At 61.7% G+C, this 18,165-nt stretch overlaps 1 protein-coding gene across 1 annotated transcript in view; it reads left to right on the top strand.

The window, feature by feature from the left end:
* Cacna1a (calcium voltage-gated channel subunit alpha1 A) overlaps positions 1-18,165 on the top strand; it is a 168,258-nt gene that overhangs the window by 140,828 nt on the left and 9,265 nt on the right. The window contains 8 exon segments of the mRNA XM_078025870.1: positions 22-105; positions 6,622-6,738; positions 7,045-7,110; positions 7,279-7,394; positions 9,001-9,151; positions 10,272-10,399; positions 11,646-11,742; positions 15,014-15,119. Of these exon segments, the coding sequence (XP_077881996.1) occupies positions 22-105; positions 6,622-6,738; positions 7,045-7,110; positions 7,279-7,394; positions 9,001-9,151; positions 10,272-10,399; positions 11,646-11,742; positions 15,014-15,119 (865 nt within the window).

The following is an 18,165-nucleotide window of genomic DNA, read 5'->3' as shown; positions in this document are numbered from 1 at the left end:
TCTTGTGGGTCCCTGTTCTAGAATTATTTCCGCGATGCCTGGAACATCTTCGACTTTGTGACTGTTCTGGGCAGCATCACAGACATCCTCGTGACCGAGTTTGGGGTAAGTCTCCTGCCGGCTTCTTTCTGGGGTCTCGGGGCTGGACTGGGGGGTGGCATGGTGGGGGGGGTGGGCGGGTACTGACACTACAGATTCTGGCACCATAGTTGGCTGCGGCCAGTGCTTGGCGGGAACCTCAAGGAGAACCGGGGCCCTGGGGACAGGGCAGCCCTTAGGAGGACAGTGAGGGACATGAGGGCATCCAAAGCCCAGATGTGGGGCCACACTACAGGGTGGGCTTCCCTGCCTCTCCGCCGTGACTGTGAACAAACAATGCAGATAGGTGTGTCAAGGGCCGGAGGCCCCCAGGCTAGCCCATCCGGACACCCAGTGGGGCCAGAGAGACCCCTGCTGTCACTTGACTGCACAGACCCCCTGCGGCTCACAGGCAGGAGGGCACCCCGGTCCTCAGGCCAAGGCAGGGATGACACTCCCGGGGCCCCAGGAGAGTCCCCAGGACACCCACCCTCCTCTGCCCCCGTAGGAGAGGCGGCAGGTCCTTGGTCAGGCCCACGCCCTTCCTTCGTTCCCAGACCCCAGAGGTCCTGCCCAGGCCCTCTCCTTGGCCATTTGCCAGCGAACCCAGGCTTGGGGCCCTCGGGAGATGGTGGGGAGCAGAAGGAGAAGAGTGTGGAGGCGGGGCCGGGTGGGATGGACGGCGCCTAATGACAGTAAAAATAATGCTAACCGCCGAGGACCCGCTGTGCCAAGCATCTCCGTGGACGGGCTCCGCACAGAGAATCCCCCAAGGGGATGTCCTTTCCCTGAAAAGGACAGAGAGGAAGGGAAGGGACTCGGGCCACCAGCTGCCGGCCACCTGGGAGCTGTTACCTGCCCAGGCGCTGAAGTGCGGAGGGGCCACTTCCAAGACCAAAGCCACAGAGCAGCAGGGGCCAGCCCACCGTCCCTCCTGACCCCCCAGGCACCGCCCACTGGCCTAGGCAACCCCGGGGAGTGAAGAGACCCGCCCTGGTGACTCTGGGGAGCACCTTGGCAGCCCCAGGGCGTCCCCACTTGTCACCCAGGAAGGAGATCCTGGGGCCCATCCCCCACCCTCCTTCCAGGAGGCTGCCACAGAGAAGGGGGCGTTGCTGATGGGTCCCGCCCAGCACCTGGGCATCACGGCCACCTCTGTGCCCTCAGCTGCAGCAGAGCCAGGACCCTCCCCAGCCCTGAAGGCTTTCTCTAGAGGAGTCTCCCCCACCTGCAGGCTTCCCCACCAGGACCCCCAGGTGCTCTTCCTTGGCAGAGAGCGAGGGTCTGACCCAGGGCCCCGCCTGGCAGCCATAACAGCTCACCGTGCCACCGAGCGCAGGAGAGCCCGAAACCCTTGTCCCTTTGGGTGAGGAGCTGGGAGGGGCTGCTCAGCTCCCCAGGACAAGTGGAGGAGTTGGTTGAAACTTCCATTTGCCAGTGAGAGGTCTGCAGGGCCGGACGCCCAGCTGTGTGTCCCGTCTGGCCGGAAGGCATAGGAGCCTAGATACTAGGACATCGCAGTAGCCAAGCAGCCCTCTGTACCAGCCACCGGCGTGCGGGCAGCTATGTCACCTGTGTCCCGTAGAGTGGGCAGAACTGGTGCAACTGATCCCATCAGTTCCTTATATGACTCCCATTCATGCACACATTGAGTGCCTACTGTGTGCCAGGCATGGTAATGATGCTGCAGGGGGAAGGGGGGGTGCAAAGCAAAACAGAGTAGCGGGAGGACACCTGCTCCCAGAGGTGGGGTGTTCTAGGGGGAGCGGCAGCGTTTTTACAGATGAGGACACTCCACGTGAAATGCTTGGCACAGAGTCTCCCAGGAAGTCTCCCTAACGGTGGTTACTATTATTGTTATTGCTGTTGTTGCCGTGCGTACCTGGGCAGTGTGGTAGCCAGCCCTGCATGGTCATATCCTGAGGGCAAGGCTTCAGGGGGTGTCTGGGCCCTGGGGCATGACCAGGTCCCAGCTGTTAGGTCTCAGGGCCCCGCTCTGCCTCCCAGGTAAGGCACCAGGTCTGAGGCCAGAGCCCAGCCACGCTGCAGCGGGGGAGCCAGGCCCCGGGAGGGCAGGTGGGGGGAGGGTGCCGAGCGGCCTGGGGGCGGGTTGGCGCTGCGCGGTGGATAATGACTGTTTCTTGTCTTGTCTCTTTCCATGCCTGCTGTTTAAACTGTATATTGGCACAACGCCGTCTGAAAAACTCATCCAATCAAAATGCACTATGAAATTCATTTGTTCATCCATGACGTGGTCTGTGTGTTCATACACCAATGACTTATCTCCCAACCCACCGCCACCACCACCCCCACTCCCCGCCCGGAACCGAAACCCATTGGTTTTTTGGCACTGGTTACAAATCAACCTAAAAAACGCTGAACTCCGCCCCCAACCGCCCCCGCCCGCCCGCCCCCCTCCATCTTCAACATCCGCATCTAGAATCCGGTTGGTGTTACTTCTTTCTGAAGTCTAAATGCCTTACATTAACTGTGAAGCATCTCGCATCCGCACGCATGGCCTGCCCTGGCTTCCTGGGGGTGCCTGCCTCCCCTCCCTCCCGCTCCCGTCTGTCCGTCTCCCCGCCCCACCCGCCTTCCCCTCCCGCTCTGGGTGTTCCTCGAAGGTTCTGGATGGAGGGTTTCCATTCGGGTGGGTTTTCATCATTTGCAGAAAAAGGACTGTGCCTGGCCCGGTGTTCCATCCGGGACCCAAGGGCCGGCCGCCAGCATCACCCACACGCAGCTCCCCAGGCCCACCACGCCCAGCCACCTCCCCGCACTGCCGCCCGGTTCAGCTCGGGAAGCCCAAACCCACTACCCACCTCCTGCCGCCCCTGAATCTCTTCCACTCTCTCCCCTCTGGCCTCCAGCCTCAACCCCTTGCAAGCCCACTGCTCCCCGGCCTCCATCAATAGAGATGCTCCCAGGCCAGCAGGGAGGCCTCAGGGCGAGGCGGCATGCAAGCAAAAATTTAGGGACAGAGGAACCCAGAGTGGACAGACTCGGGTCTGGTGGCCCACTGAGGCTCTCCCTGCAGCCCTGATAGGCAGGTGCGCACGCTGCACCCACACCCAGTAAGTGCTCAGCCAGCGCACACCTGGCGCAGGTATGGCCTGTAATTCACACTTTTCCTCTCTATGGCTTTACCTCTTGCACGCACACACATGCACGCACACACGCGCGCACTCACGCAGTCCCTCTCCTATATTACTTGCACCCACCCTGAAGGGCCAAACCCCACCCAGCACACACCTCCTTCATCTCTCCCTCTGACTCCGCCCCTTCCCCTCCCACCTCTGCCCTTCTGCCCGTCATCACCAAGGAGCCCCTGAAGGGCCCCACTGGTGGCATTTTGCACTGGATCCCTCCCTGCGGACAGCGCACTCCTCCACCGAACAGGGAATGATCACCAACTGCAAGGTGGGCAGAGCCAGCCACCGTCTCTGCCCCTTGCCTGAGTGAGGTGGGGGTGGCAGGTATTGGTCCAGTAACCCTTGACCTCCACTTGAAATCGTAGCTTCTCTGCAAGCTGAAGGCTGAGCAGCATGAACAAGGTAGAGAGGGGAGAAAAGGGCATTCCCGGCCCCAGGACGGTGGGTGAAAAGGCCCTGGGGCAGGGGAGAAAGCAGGGGTGGGGCTGCAGGTGAGGGGCTGTGGCTGGAGCAAAGCGGCAGAGGAAAGCTAGCGGAGAGCTGGGGAGGGAGGGGCCCTGCCAGGGGCCGCTGCTGTGGAATCTTACGCACCAGGAAAGGCCTGGAAAGACTGAAGCGGTGATGTGATTTGAAATGGTTGAGGTGACAGCGCCTGGATACAGTGAGATGAGGCTGGGCTGGAGGTGGGCACCAGGTCCCAGCAAGAGGTGACAGGTGGCAGTGGAGGCAGCAGGGAACTGGAGGGACTGGCTCAGAGCATGGGGCTGGACTGGGCAGGAGGGAGCTGGCCCTGGGAGGAGGAGGAGTGGGCGTGGTGAGTTTGAGGTCCCCGCAGGACCCGGGAGGCAGGCAGCGGGGGCGTCTGGAGCTTTGGGCTGAGGTCGGGCAGGAGGAGGGGTCTGCAGGGGGCAGAATTTCTGTGCATCCCTTGGGCAGGTGGTTCCCATGTCCTTCTGCATGCTCGAGGGACACCAGGCTCTGAGCCGTCACTGGAGAGAGGACCACAAAGGGAAGGACTCCATGCCCCCAGGGCCTGTGGCCAGTGGCAGGGCAGGGTCTGGGGAAGCTAGGAGGGGGCACTCAGGACGTGGTGCAGGAAGAGACGGGTGGACGAGGGCTGCCGGTCCCACCCCACCTCCCTCGTGTCTCCTCCCCCGGCTCCCCAGGGGCAGCATGCTGTCTGCACGTCTCCCTGCCAGATCCCGCTGCTTCCGCCTGGTGGCAGGCTCCATCCTGAGCCCCGAGGCTGCTTCCAGGGCTGCCTGCCTCTGCATGCTCCCGAGTCCACATGTTATGATCCGCCCCATGGAAGGGATGGCTTGCACTCTGGGGGTGTACGGGAGGGGGCTGGGGACACCTGGGCTGTTGGCCCCGTCCCCAGGTGGAGCTGGGTGGCCAGGCAGGGCTGGGGTCAGGTCAGGGGCACGGAGGGTGATCTCGGAACCAAGCTGGGCTGGGGCTCTGGTGAGAACTTGGGTGTTCTCACTGACAGGCCCAGTGTGGTCAGGTAGGGCCCAGCCCCTTCGGCCACCAGGCCTAAGGGCCAGCTGCTGCATCCCATAGAACACCTGACTCCCCAGCCAACCGAGAGGCCTCTTGCCAACCTCGGAAATTCCACTCCCAGGCCAGAGCTACTGACAGACACAGGCCCCATAGCGGGGAGTCCCCCCAACCCTGTGCCCCAGAAGCACCAAGGACAATGTCCATGTCATCATTGCCCAAATTGGCACACGCTTGAAACCGGGAGGGTTGCTGCCATACCTGGGCTCCCCGTATGGGTCGCCCTGTGCCATTCGCGGGTGAGGGCTCAGCAGTGCTGGGCCTTGCCATGGGGCCTGAATCGCTGCTCCCACGAATCCCTTAGGCCAGACTCCAGGTGGGGTCCCCTTAGCAGGAGACCCACTACCCCCCGCCTCCCACCCCCCAAGTCCCAGCCAGCGACGGAAGGTTTCCGCGTCTGCCCGAGGCAGGGATCACTCAGAGGCCATGAGCCAGGAAAGCCAGCACCACTGCTCGAACGAGGGGCCTTGGAAAGCTGCAGGGCGTGTGGCCAGCCTCCAGGGCCATAGGGGCCCAGGCCTGCCCCAAACCAGACAGTGCCCACATCTTATTTTTAAACGATGTCAACTGTTTTTCATAATCAAATAAAAAGATGCTACTCAGGCCCAACAAATTAGCTTCGCTGGCCAAACAGGTCCACTTGGGATTTCTAGCCCCCCAGCCAGGGTCCCCTGAAGCCTCAGGACGGTCATGTTAACACCCATGAGTTGTGACCCCCATGCCCACCAGCCTCCTGCTCCACTTTTAGCTTGGGTGGGAGGACACAGAGGCAGTGAGCACACAAGCTTTTTTGAGCAAATCAGAGTCCACCCAGGGAGGTCCTGGGGGCAGGGACGGCCCCACCTCCCGGCCCCCGGCACCTGCCCCTTGGTGGGCTGGGGGTTAATTCGGAGCTCACCCGCCCCATGGGAGCTGAGTCGTTCCTGCTTCCCGCAGGCCTGGTCCCGTGACACTCCACCCAGCCCCAGAAGCTGAGAAGCCATCCCTGAGAGGGGGGAAAAGGGCCCCAAATGCATCTTCTCCGACTCAGCGGGCAGCGAGGACTCACCCTGCAGCCGAACAGCCCCAGCTCCCTCCCGTCCTCCCCATTCCCGCTCGCCAAGGGGGTAAGGAAAGATGCTCTTCTGCTTCTCCCCATTGGCTCCAGCCGCTGCTCCTCTTGGCCGTGGGGTGAGGTCAGGGCGGGCAGGAGCGGGTGGGCAGCTCGGCAGGGCAGGGCAGGGCAGGGTGCCCGGTGAGTCCCGTGACAGATGCATTTCTGGCTCGGAGCGTAACATGCCCTCGGAACCCGCACATGTCCTCCAGGCCTGAGCGTGCTGGCGACCCCCACCCCGCCCCCGCCCCCGCCCCGGTGTTTGTGCATCGTACACGTGTGATGGGTTCCGCAACTTGACCCGCTTGTGTCCTATCGTCTCAGTGCATTTGGTTGTTGGGAGAAATAAAAACCATCTCGATTTTTTTCCTGATTGGATGATTCGGATATATTTTCTTTTCCTTGATCTTTTGTTATTTCTTTCCCACCCCGTTCCCTTCTCCTCCTTCCCCCTTTTCTTTCCTTTTCCCCACTGCGGGTGGGGCTGGCAGGGAGGGCGGATGCTTTTGAGTTGATGCCTTTCCTTCTTCCCACCCTCTGCCCCTGACTTCCTTCCTTTTTTCGAGTTTTCCCTCTGCACCATTGCATTAATAGTGCTTTCTCTCCTTTCCCTCCTTATTTGGGGTCTGGCTTGCTTTTTTCCTGTTGGTTGGCTTCATGTAGGGGCCTCTGTGAGTGGTGACAGCTCTGAGCTCCTGGGGTGGGTGGATGGTCACCCCTCTCCCTCCATCTCCCCAGAATAACTTCATCAACCTGAGTTTTCTCCGCCTCTTCCGAGCTGCCCGGCTCATCAAACTCCTCCGTCAGGGTTACACCATCCGCATTCTTCTCTGGACCTTCGTGCAGTCCTTCAAGGTGAGCCCCTGCCCCTGCCCCTGGCCCAGGGCTCAGAAGAGCGGACTCCTGTGCTCCAGAGGAATCAAACTGGACGTGACTCTGTGCAGGAGCCATCCTGGGATGCCATCTTCGGGGCTCCTATCTAACTTCCTGCCCCTGGGGTGTCTTCAGAGCTCTGAAGGCCTCATCACAGAGCCCCAGTGACCAGCGCTGGCGGCACTCGCGCAGCACGTGGCCCCCCGACCAGTGGGGGGCGCGCTGGGACAAGGGAAGGAAATGGTGGGCCGAGGGGCCCCGCACCCCTCACTGCCTTCCCTCCCGCAGGCTCTGCCCTATGTGTGCCTGCTGATTGCCATGCTCTTCTTCATCTACGCCATCATCGGGATGCAGGTGAGCGCGCACTCTACGGTGTCGGGCCACCCAGAGGGGCAGCCGCCCCCAGGCAGGAGCGGCCCAGTGGAGCCCAAATCGGGTGGCAAAGAGATGGAGCTGGCTTCCCTGAAGCCACGGGCTGCGGGGCGGCAGGCTGGCCCTGGTGGTCACCCTCCCGTTCCGCAGGTGTTTGGCAACATCGGCATCGACGTGGAGGACGAGGACAGTGATGAGGACGAGTTCCAAATCACTGAGCACAACAACTTCCGGACCTTCTTCCAGGCGCTCATGCTTCTCTTCCGGTGAGAGGGGGCGTGGCCTCTTCCTTCCACGGGTGGGGAGGCCTTCATTCTTCTCTTCCGGTGTGTGTGCCCGCGTCCATCCCTTCCGGTGGGGAACTTGCGCTAACCTCTTAAATGTCCCACTCTCCTCCTCCCTTTCTGGGGAAGTTTGGTACGGGCGTGCGGGGCGCAAGGGTCCATGGCAGGGCAGTTGCTGAAGGCCTTCTTCAGGCTTCAACTCGTTGAGTCCCCCTGACTGCCTCCTGAGGTGGGGACGCTTGAACTCCCCATCCGACACTTGAGGAAATTGAGGCTTAAGGCTGTTGAGGTTGATTCTTTGGTGAAGCCTGGATGCGGAGGTTTATTGAGCAGCTACTGTGTTGCAGGCACTGCCACACCCCGGGATACGGCAGAGGGAGAGGGAAAACACTTTCTCTCCTTTGGAAGTTAATTTTCCCATGAGGAAGACACATAATTGGTAAAACAATTATAGGAGATCCTAGATGGAGATAAAATTTTAGATCAGGAGGGCATGGGGATTTGGGTGTGTGGTGAGCCCAGTTATTCAGGAGGCTGAGGTAGGAGGATCATAAGTTCGAGGCCAGCTGGGCAACTTAGTGAGACCCCGCGTCAAAATAAAATAAAAAAGGGCTGGGAATGTGAGTAGCTCAGTGGTGGAGCACTCCTGGGTTCAATCCCCAATACCACACACACACAAAGAAAAAAAGGAGGAGGAAAGGGGACACAGAAAGAAATAGTGTCTGATGCCCCTGGTGGGAGGTGAATTCAGAGCTGGAAAGTGGAACAGGGGGTGTGGGGCTGGGGGCGGAGAGCAGGGAGCTTACTACTTACAGGGAACAGAATTGGGGAGGGTGAGAAGGTTCTGGGGTGGGCGGTGCTGACAGTCACTAGCGGTGTGACAGCAGTTGGTGCCACCGAGTCGTGTGTTTCAAAGTGGTTAAAATGGTCTATTTAAGAATTTTGCCGCAATAAAAAAATAGGTTCATCTAACAACAAAAAGAAGGGGATGGAGGGCCTGTTGGTCACACCTGTCTGGAGGTGTGACGTTAGAGGGACAAAGGTGAGGAGGGAGCCGTGTGGATGTCAGGAAGAGTGGCCAGGCAGAGGGGACAGCTGACACAGGGATCGTGGCTGAGACACGGCTGGCACGTTTGAGGACAGTGAGGGGCCAGCTCACCCGGGTCACAGTGACCCACGGAGAAAAGACTCTCGAGGAGAGTCACCTGGAGGGAGGAGAGCTTGTAGGTTATGCAGATGTCCCCGTGCCCAGTCGGGCCGGGTCCAGCCTGTCGGGTGGAGCGAGGGCCTCAGCTTGCCCCATCCTGGGGGTGGAGCCCAGCGCCTTGTGTGTGAGCCAGCCTTCTGCCCCTGACCAGCTCCTCGCCCAGCACCAGCAATTTCAAAAGTCCCCGTGGGCTTTAAAGCTCAGCCAAGGAGGAGGATGTCCACCCCATGTCCTAGGGAGGGGAGGCAGTGGACCTGGAGCTCAGATCAGCCCACCCAGCTCCAGAGCCCAGTGTCTGACCCACACGCGCCCCTTCCCAAGAGGCCTTGGCCTGCAGCCAGAGCCGGGTGCCCAGGCCCCTGATGCCCCTCCCTTCCTCAGGAGTGCCACCGGGGAAGCCTGGCACAACATCATGCTCTCCTGCCTCAGTGGGAAGCCCTGTGACAAGAACTCGGGCATCCTGACCGCCGACTGTGGCAACGAGTTCGCTTACTTCTACTTCGTGTCCTTCATCTTCCTCTGCTCCTTTCTGGTGAGTCTGCGGGCGGGGAGGCCGGGCGGGCCCGGACCCCTCTCTGGCTCAGGACCAGATTCTCTAGGATGAGACCCATCTGCTCCCTCAGGGCTGCTCCCAGCCAGCCTGGGGCTCAGTGAACCCAAGCTTCCCACTGTGGCTCCCGCTGAGCTTGGGGGCACCCCAACTTGCACCCTCTGGGTGCCCCCGACACTAGATGACCATGTCAGCCCAAGGAAAGTCAGGCACAGCGTAACCCCAGCAGCTCAGGAGGCTGAGGCAGGAGGATGGCGAGTGCAGAGCCAGCCTCAGCAACTCGGTGAGACCCTGTCTCTGAATTAAATACCAAACAGGGCTGGGGGTGGGGCACTCAGTGGTCGAGTGCCCCCGAGTTCAATCCCAGGTACCAAAAAAAAAAAAAAAGCGTAAGAAAATCAGCCTGAAGGAGGGAGCCTTCTCCTGGCTCGGGGCCTCAGCCACGTGGGTCCATGGGCACTGGAGCCCCTGGGACGGGCCTGGGGGAGGCAGGACATCACGCAGCAGGAAGCGGAGGGAGACGGAGAAAGAGCCAAAGACCCAGCAGACCTTCCCGGGCGTGCCCCCACTTCCTGTTTCCAGCACCTCCGACACCTTCGGTTATGACCCTGTCACTGGGTCAGTGTTGAGGAGGTCCCAGCCCATGTGACCTGGTCACTTCCCCAGCCCCACCTCCCAACACTGCCCAACACTAGGTTGAGCGTTTGGAGATCATTCCGGATCCAACTGATAGCCCGGTCCCTCCCCGCAATAGGGTGACAGCCAAAAGTGTCACCAGACATTGCTGCCAGGATCCCCCCCGTTGGAGACCCAGATGGGGGAGGATCCGGGGTCCTTCCCAGCGGTGGTCCCCTTGGTGTGACCCATTCCCCAGCCCCCCCACCGTCCATCTTGGTCTCTCTCCGTCTGCCCTTCTCCCTCGCGTCTGCACCCAAGCTCACCGGAGCTCACCCTCGCTGGTCCTCCTTGGTCAGCGAGTGTCTCCTCGGGGTCCCCTGCCGCTCTCTGTCCCCGGGCCTCTGCGGGAGTTCAGTGGGTGCGTCCGCAGCCGCCCCAGCTCTCTCCCTCCTACTTCCCCGTCTGTCTCCCCGGGGCCCCACAGATGCTGAACCTCTTCGTGGCCGTCATCATGGACAACTTTGAGTACCTCACCCGAGACTCCTCCATCCTGGGCCCCCACCACCTGGACGAATACGTGCGTGTCTGGGCCGAGTACGACCCTGCCGCTTGGTAAGGAGGGCCTGGGGCCTCGGGCCACACTGGGGCCTCCTGCCGGAGCTGGGACGTAGGCAGGCGGGTCCTGGGCGTGAGTCCCAGGCTCTGGCAGGGACCCCACCTGCCTCGGTCCAGAGGAGAGAAGGAGAACTATGAGCGCTGCAGCCTAAGTGCTCAGGGTCTCACCCCTGCCAGCCCTGTCCCCTAGGAAGAGAGGGGAGGGTCACCCGGAGTATGAGGGAGCCCTGCGGGCCCTGAAGGGTTAGCGCAGCAGGCCCTGGGAGGAGCTGAAGCCTCCAGTGGACTCCGCTGGGGCCTAGGGGAGAGGCTGGCCCAGCTGGGCAGCCGAGATCTGGCACAAGATGGGAGCCCCAGAACCCCCTCCAAAACCTGGAGCGAGCGGCTGCAGTGACGCACGCCTGTCACCCAGCGGCGATCGCGAGTTCACTGCCAGCCTCAGCCAAAGCAAGGTGCTAAGCAATTCAGGGAGACCCTGTCTCTAAATAAAAGACAAAATTGGGCTGGCGACGTGGCTCAGTGGTCATGTGACCCTGAGATCGCTCCCCAGTGACCATTCAAACAAAACCACTAGAGCGGCTGGGGGTGGGGCCCTGGCCTCCCCATGACCTTGAAGAAAGGGCGTCCATCTCTGGAGACCAGAGGCCACTGTGGGCTGGGGGGCCCAGCCTGGCTCTCCCGTACCTGGGTAGGCACTGAGTGCGCTCGACACCAGGCCCTTGCAGACACTCAGAGGCCCCCAGCCATGGGGACTGTAGGTGGGGCTGGTCTCGGCACCTGAAAGAGCATTACTGAGGGGGCCTCCTGTCCCCTGGCCACCGCCCTGGCAGGGAGGCCTCAGGGAGGGGGCGGGAGGGTGGGTCTCTCCAGCCCTGCAGCCCAGACAAGCCCTCCCCGGCCAGAGGTGCCGCGGGTTCCTAACTCTTCCTCTTTCGATTTTAGGTCCGCTGCTGTCCCCCTTGTCTCTGTCACCAGCCCCCTCAGTGTAGCCCACATAGATTGTGCCAGGAGGCAAGAAGCCCAGGGCCTGTGGGGAGGTGCGCGGGTCTAAGACCCCCAGCACAGCCACCAGACCCTCCCGGGGCCCAGTGTCCGAATGTCCCCAGAGACCTCTCCTCTCCCAGGCCTGCAGCAGTCCCAGAGACCAGGAGGTCCAGCCCCTGCTGTCCCTGCCCCGCCGAGGGCTGGGGGCGGGGGCGGAGGCAGCCTGGGCCGCGCTCACTAACCGTGTCTTCCCTTTCAGCGGTCGGATCCATTATAAGGACATGTACAGTTTATTGCGCGTAATCTCCCCCCCTCTCGGCCTAGGCAAGAAATGTCCTCATAGGGTTGCTTGCAAGGTTTGACTTCCACTAAAACCTGCTAGCATCCTGGAATGAGCGTGGCTTGGGGTCTTCAATATATATATTTCATATATATATATATATATATATATCTCTAAACACAGAGCCATCTCTCTCTTGCATTGAACTAGAAGACGCGTAGGCGACAGAATGCGGCCATGTGGTCGATGAAGCATGGACGCACACTCCTGTGTTCCCTCGGCCATCTCTGCTTGCTCTTAGCTGGCCGCCCATCCCGGGGTCTCCACGGCACCCCAGATCAGCTCCACCTTGGGGTGGGGTGTGACTCTGCTCTGCCCCACGCTCCACTCTCCCCGGACCCCACTCCCGAGCCCCAGCCCCCTCCCCGCCTGGCCCCTCCCCCTCGGCCCCCTCAGAGACCAGCCTCAGCCAAACCAGAGAATGTCGCCCCCCTTTCAAAATGACCCCGCGAGCCAGGCTCAGCTCCCGGCTGCCCGCCAGGAGACCCCCCTCCGCACCCGCCACGTCCCAGCTCCCACCCAGGTCGAGCCCGACTCTCCCCTGCTCGTGAGCAGTGAAATACTCATTTTTAATCACCTTTTCTTCCATTTTTTTCCTCCTCTTTTCCATTTGTTTGAAATCTCTATTTTATCATTTCTCTGCATCTTTCTCTATTTTTCGGCTCGTGTGGTTTGTTTTTTTTTTTTGGTTTTGGTTTTGGTTTTCCTCCGTCCCCCCTCCTCCGCCCCCTCCCTTGGTTCTGTCCCTCGTTTTCTGTTCTGTGCTGCCAGGGGCCGCATGCCTTACCCGGACATGTATCAGATGCTGAGACACATGTCTCCGCCCCTGGGTCTGGGGAAGAAGTGTCCGGCCAGAGTGGCCTACAAGGTAGTCTACCTGTGCCGGCCGCGGTGTCCAGGCACTGGGGATTTTTCAGTGCTCGACAGAAACGCCCGGCCGAGTCTTCTTCCACCCCCTCTTTTCTTCTTCTTGTTTTTTCTTTTTTCTTTTCTCCTTGAGTAACTGGCTCCTGCCGTCCCTCTCCTCTAAGCAGCACAGTGTTGTCCTTTCTGATGAGTGTCTACGTGCTCTGAGACTCCATTATGGCCGACATGCTGGAGGGAGGGGGGGACACCCGGGTCCCCTGGCGGCCACTCGGTCCCTGGGGAACCAAATTGGACACAACCTGTTTCCAGGGAGTCACAGTGGCATCTCTGACCCCAGAGCAGCCCCTGCACCCAGGACAGGACAGGGACCCTGCAGGACAGAAGCTAGGCCCCGGCCCATCTTCTGTGCCACCTGAGTGCCCAGGCCCGGGGGACCTCCCACGCACACACCTGAAGCTGATCTCTGACTCAGGCCTTGGGGATCGATGCTCCCAAGAGCTCCCCCTCCCCTGGAGGTGCCTCCCCAGCCCCCATCCCATGCCACCCATCCCCCAAAGTCACCCCAACCGGCCTCTCCGTTGTTCCAGAGCGGGCAGGCAGGCCGCAGCTGGACCCCTGGACGGTGGCACACTGACGCAGGCCATGCACGCTGCCTTGGCGGGGCCTGGGGCGGGCAGGCGCCGTGGCCGACCGGGGGGTGCATGCTTGCTGAGGGTGTGAGGGGCTGCCGCCAGGCGGCTGGGCCAGACCCCAGGCCCCCCCTGGAATCTCCCGTGGCACCCCAGGACGAACGCTCTGTCCCCCCACTCATCCTGGGGAAGCTCAGGGACATACACCTGCAAGACCCCATCCCCCAGAACAGTCATCCTCTTCCCGTCCAACCCTACCCTAACCTCCGCGTGTCTCCTGTCTGTGTGACTCCCGCAGCCCCCGCCCTCACCCCTCTCACCTGGTCTGCCAGCCTCCCTCCCCTCCTCAGTGGAGGCCACGACCAGCCGCCCTACCTGTCCCCCTCAAGCTCCCCCACCCCACACTGGGGGTGGAACCCAGAGTGCCCTGCCTCTGAGCCACACCCGGCCTTGTCTTGAGATGGTCTCACTAACCTACCTTGAACTTACAATCCTCCTGCCTCAGCCTCTGAGCAACTGGGATTCTAGGTGTGCACCACCACACCGGCTCCATTTCTCCTGTCCCTTCTCTCAGGGTGTGTGTGGGCACAGTAGAGGGGGAAGGAGACCCTCGCTCCGTCTCTATGCAGAGCCTCCAAGGCACCTTTGTGCAAACTTAAAAGGACGCCCCTTCCACAGCACACTTTGTCTGCTGGGAAGTTGTTGTAAGCCACGGATGTGATCAGACCTTTTATGCTAATGAGAGGAACTGTTATATTAAATATGCAAATCCATGATTTCTGAGATGGGGAGCCCTTTGTGCAGTGTATAACCTGCACAGCTGTACACCAAGCCCCCCTCTGTGTTCTTTTATTTTTTTTAATATTTATTTTTTAGGTGTAGATGGACACAACACAATGCCTTTATTTTTATGTGGTGCTGAGGCTCAAACCCCTGTCCCAGCCCCAGCCCCACCCTCTCTGTGTTTAACCACTGCCTCCCTCCCTGACCTGCCCCAGATACCACTTGTTCCTTCCCCAGGTTTCCTGTCCCCTTCCCTCTTTCCCTGTTTCCTGTCCATGTGTATCAGAAATCCCTGGTGAATCCCAAAGCCCTATCTGTGCCACCTCTGTCTGGGCTGGTGCACACCAGCCTGACACCCCCTCCGTCACCACCCAGCAGGGGACAGAGCCCCTGCCTGGGACACAGGGAATAGCATCTTCCCTGGGCCTGGGAATGCCCCACCCCGCCCCCTCCTGCTGCACACAGCCCAGGTCCGGCCATGCCCCCAGATACACTTTCCACAGAGCTATGAATGAGTCTCGAGATTCCGTCTGCATGCGCCTGTCTGTGCTGTTCCGTGTCACCTCGCTGCATGCTGCGAGGGGCCTGCCCACCCGCGGGGCGCCTGCCTGCGGCCTCCCCGAGGAATGTGACCTGTGCCCAGCGGGGCTGCCCTGGTCCAGCCGCACAGGGGCGGGGCGGGTGCCTGCGACTGTGGCCGGGGACCCTCCGCTGGCTGCTGCACGTGCTGGACTGGGCTTTGCTCTCTCTGGGGTCAGACGGGGACGGAGCCATCCAGGAGAGCTCTGAGGCCGGCGCCTGGGAGGGCGGCGGGACGAGGAGGGGCGAGGACGCGGGAGAGCCCCGTGCCCTCCCTGCGGCCACCGGGGAGACGGGAAACTCGGGGCTGGGCCTGGGGCCGCCGTGGCCTTCAGAGTTCTCCTGGAGGTCCCCGATGGGGTGGGTGTGGCTCGCCGGGGACCCCCGCGGAGGACCCCAGAGTGACGGCCCTCCCCCGGGTTCTCCTAGAGGCTCCTGCGGATGGATTTGCCCGTCGCGGATGACAACACGGTCCACTTCAACTCCACCCTCATGGCGCTGATCCGCACAGCCCTGGACATCAAGATAGCCAAGGGTAAGGGCAGGGCCGACCGCTCGCCCCGAGGGGGAAGCAGGCACAGGGCCGAGATGCCACCCCTTTGTCGCTGCGCACTCTTCCGCAAACCCTCAGGGTGTCCTGTCATGTGCGCCAGACACCCCTGTAGACGGGGGCTCCCCAAGAAGGTTCTGAGGGAAAAGCCTGGGGAGAAGGCTCCGGAGGTGCAAAGGCCCTGAGGCAGGGGTGGGGCAGGACAGAGCGGCCCGCAGCCAGGGGCTGCCTCACCGACCTGGCCTCCAGGAGGAGACGCCCTGGCTCTAGAGCAGAGGCGGGGACCCTCCAGCCTCATCTCCACGGGCGCCCTCTGTGGGGACCACAGACCCGGGCGGTCAACCTGAGTTAGTCCAATGTCTGTCACTGTCGTGAAATAACCTGAGGCGGGGAGCCTTATTAAGAACAGCAGCTGGGCCAGGGACAGCTCTGCGGGAGGGCACCTGCCAAGGTGCACGGGCCCTGGGTGCGGTCCCCAGCCCCACAAACAAAAAGACAAGCAGCTCATGTAGCTGCGAGTCTCAAGTCCCACCAGATTTAGTGGCTGCGGACGCCCCTGTGTCGCCCGAGGGCCCTGAGCTCCACACTTGGGTCCCTGAGGCCACAGCCCAGGGCTTGGCCAGGCCGGGCTGGTCTCTGAAGGACCCGGAAGAACCTGGCTGTGACTTTATCCAGGAGCCTTCAGTCCCGGTCACAGGACCGCGGCCGCCTCTTTGGGGTGCCCTGGAGCCTGCCCTGGGGCACCACCCCCGCCCCTCCCTGCAGCCCTGAGCGTCCTCTGCTGCTGGCCTAGGCCACAGGGGACAGATGAGCCCCCTCACTTTGCAGGCTCTCAGATATCATGTTGCCACCCTGTGCACCGGGGAGGCAGGTGGGGGCCCTCTCTGTCCCTCTGCCTCCGTCCCCCTCTTCTCTGTGTCTGTCCAGGAGGATCTGGAACAGGCCATTCCCCCGTCCCCCCTGTATCTAGATGTTACGTTGGACCCGGGGCCTCCTCCTGAGGGACTTAGGCCTCCCTCTGCCCCAGGCCAAGAGGGCAGAGCCGCCACCTGCCTGGGGAGATGTAAACCCGCAGCCCTGGCCGCCCTGGAGGGCGCTGACCCTGATGGGCAGCGGTGGGGTCTCCTGGGGGACAGGCGCTCCGGGCGGGGCAGTAACAGGGGCCAGAGCCCCTGGTGGCCACACCGTCCTCCCCCGCACACGGCATTCCCAAGGCAGGGCCGCCCTTGCCTTGTCCTTGGAAGAGCTCCCCAGCCGGGAGCCTTGGCTGGCCCTGGCTTCCTGGCACCCTGTCTGGGGCCCCCACTGGCGACCGTGATGGTGGCTCTGAGCAAAAGCATTAGTTGAGCACCTGCTGTGTGCCCAGCCCTGCCCTTGACATTTGAGATACCACAGGGGACAGCGACCCCCTGTCCCCAGGCACCGAGGAGAAAGGGGCACAATACACACTGCGGCTGAGGCAAGAGCCGGCCAGCCACCTGGTGGAGGGGCAGCTGCAGGCCTGGGTCCCCGGAGCCACCAAGTAGAGTTAACAGCTAGAGGTGACAAGCGCTACGGCGAGAAGAACGGGGAGGTGGGGTCCAGGTTCAGAGGCAGAGGCAGTTCCGCCCTCAGGGACTCTGGCCAGTGTCCAGGGACCTTCTTGGTTGTCACTGCATGGAGTGGCCTCTGTGTGTCGAACCCCGAGAGGTGGCTCTGCGTTCCCCACACAGGGGCACCTGCAGCCATGAGGTGGGGTCCAGCTGACCACGCGGGGGAGACAGGAGGCAGACCCCTCGGGCAGCACCCGAGGCGGCCAGCTGGGGTGACTGCTGCCCACCTGCCAAGGACCTCCTGCCCGGGATCACCAGTGCCAGTCGTTCTGTACCCAAGAAGGAGCAAGCCCAGGCAGCCTCACACGAACCCGCCACCTCGCAGAGGCCACCCCATGCTTTTCCCAGCCTGAGTGCAGCCCAGAGCCACTGGGCAGAGGGACGGGTGGTTCCCATCGGGGGCATTCTGACCCAGGGACACCTGGCAGGCCTGCCGCAGCCTGGGTCTGCACGTGGGCAGGTGGTGCTTCCTGCAGGGAGGCCGCTCAGCACCCACGGCTCCAGGTGCCTCAGCAGGATCGTGCCCAGCGTCCTGGCTGGCGAGGTCAGAGGCCTGAGCGCAGGTGTTTGTCTGCTCAGGCCACCAGGACCACACCCTGGGTGGCTGCAGTGGACTAGGGTGGCCGCAGGCTTGTCCTCAGCCTTAGCCTTGGCGCCCAGGGGCCACCCTCCCCGGCCCTTTTGTCCAGGACACCAGCTGCCCTCCTAGGGCCCCACTGACCTCGCTGAGGCTCCAGCCATGGCCACGCTGGTGGTGAGGGCTGCACGTAGGAACTCGGCAGGGGACAGGGACACAGTGCAGCCCCTCAGGAACTCGGCAGGGGGTGGGGACACAGTTCAGCCCCTCCTAGTTCCTTCTCTCCCAGAGAAACTAGAAACATGTTTGCAGTATGTTTCTTTTTATAATTTTACACCTTTATTTATTGATTGATTTCTATGGGGTCTGAGGATGGAGCCCAGGGCCTCGCACGTGCTAGGCGAGCGCTCTAGCCCTGAGCCCCAGCCCCGCCCCAGTTCATCTTACTTTAAGTTGACATGTAATAATTACAGGTGTCTGTGGGGTGCGGTGTGCAGGGATAGATCAGGGTGTGTAGTGATCAGATCAGGGCAGTCAGCACCCAGTGCCCCCAGCGCCTGTGATTTCTTTGTGTTGGGAACATTTAAAATCCTCCTAAGGGCAGGGCGCTGGTGCCCACCTGTAATTCCAGTAGCTCAGGAGGCCGAGGCAGGAGGATCTCAGGTTCCAGGCCAGCCTCAGCGCCTTAGCAAGACCCTATCTTAAAAGAAAAAAGGAGGCCGGGAGTGCAGCCAGTGGAGGAGCATTCCTGGGTTCAAGCCCCAGCTCTGCAAAGAGAAAGGAAGAAGAAAAGGTTCCCGCGCCAAGGGGATCCCAGGTCATCACCAATGGTCTTCACCTCCCAACCGGAGGATCCGCCCCA

Source organism: Ictidomys tridecemlineatus, chromosome 2, assembly GCF_052094955.1.
Source record: "Ictidomys tridecemlineatus isolate mIctTri1 chromosome 2, mIctTri1.hap1, whole genome shotgun sequence".
NCBI lineage: Eukaryota > Metazoa > Chordata > Mammalia > Rodentia > Sciuridae > Ictidomys > Ictidomys tridecemlineatus.
The sequence above is the reverse complement of the archived record's forward strand: the minus strand, read 5'-3'. Positions and strand labels throughout refer to the sequence as shown.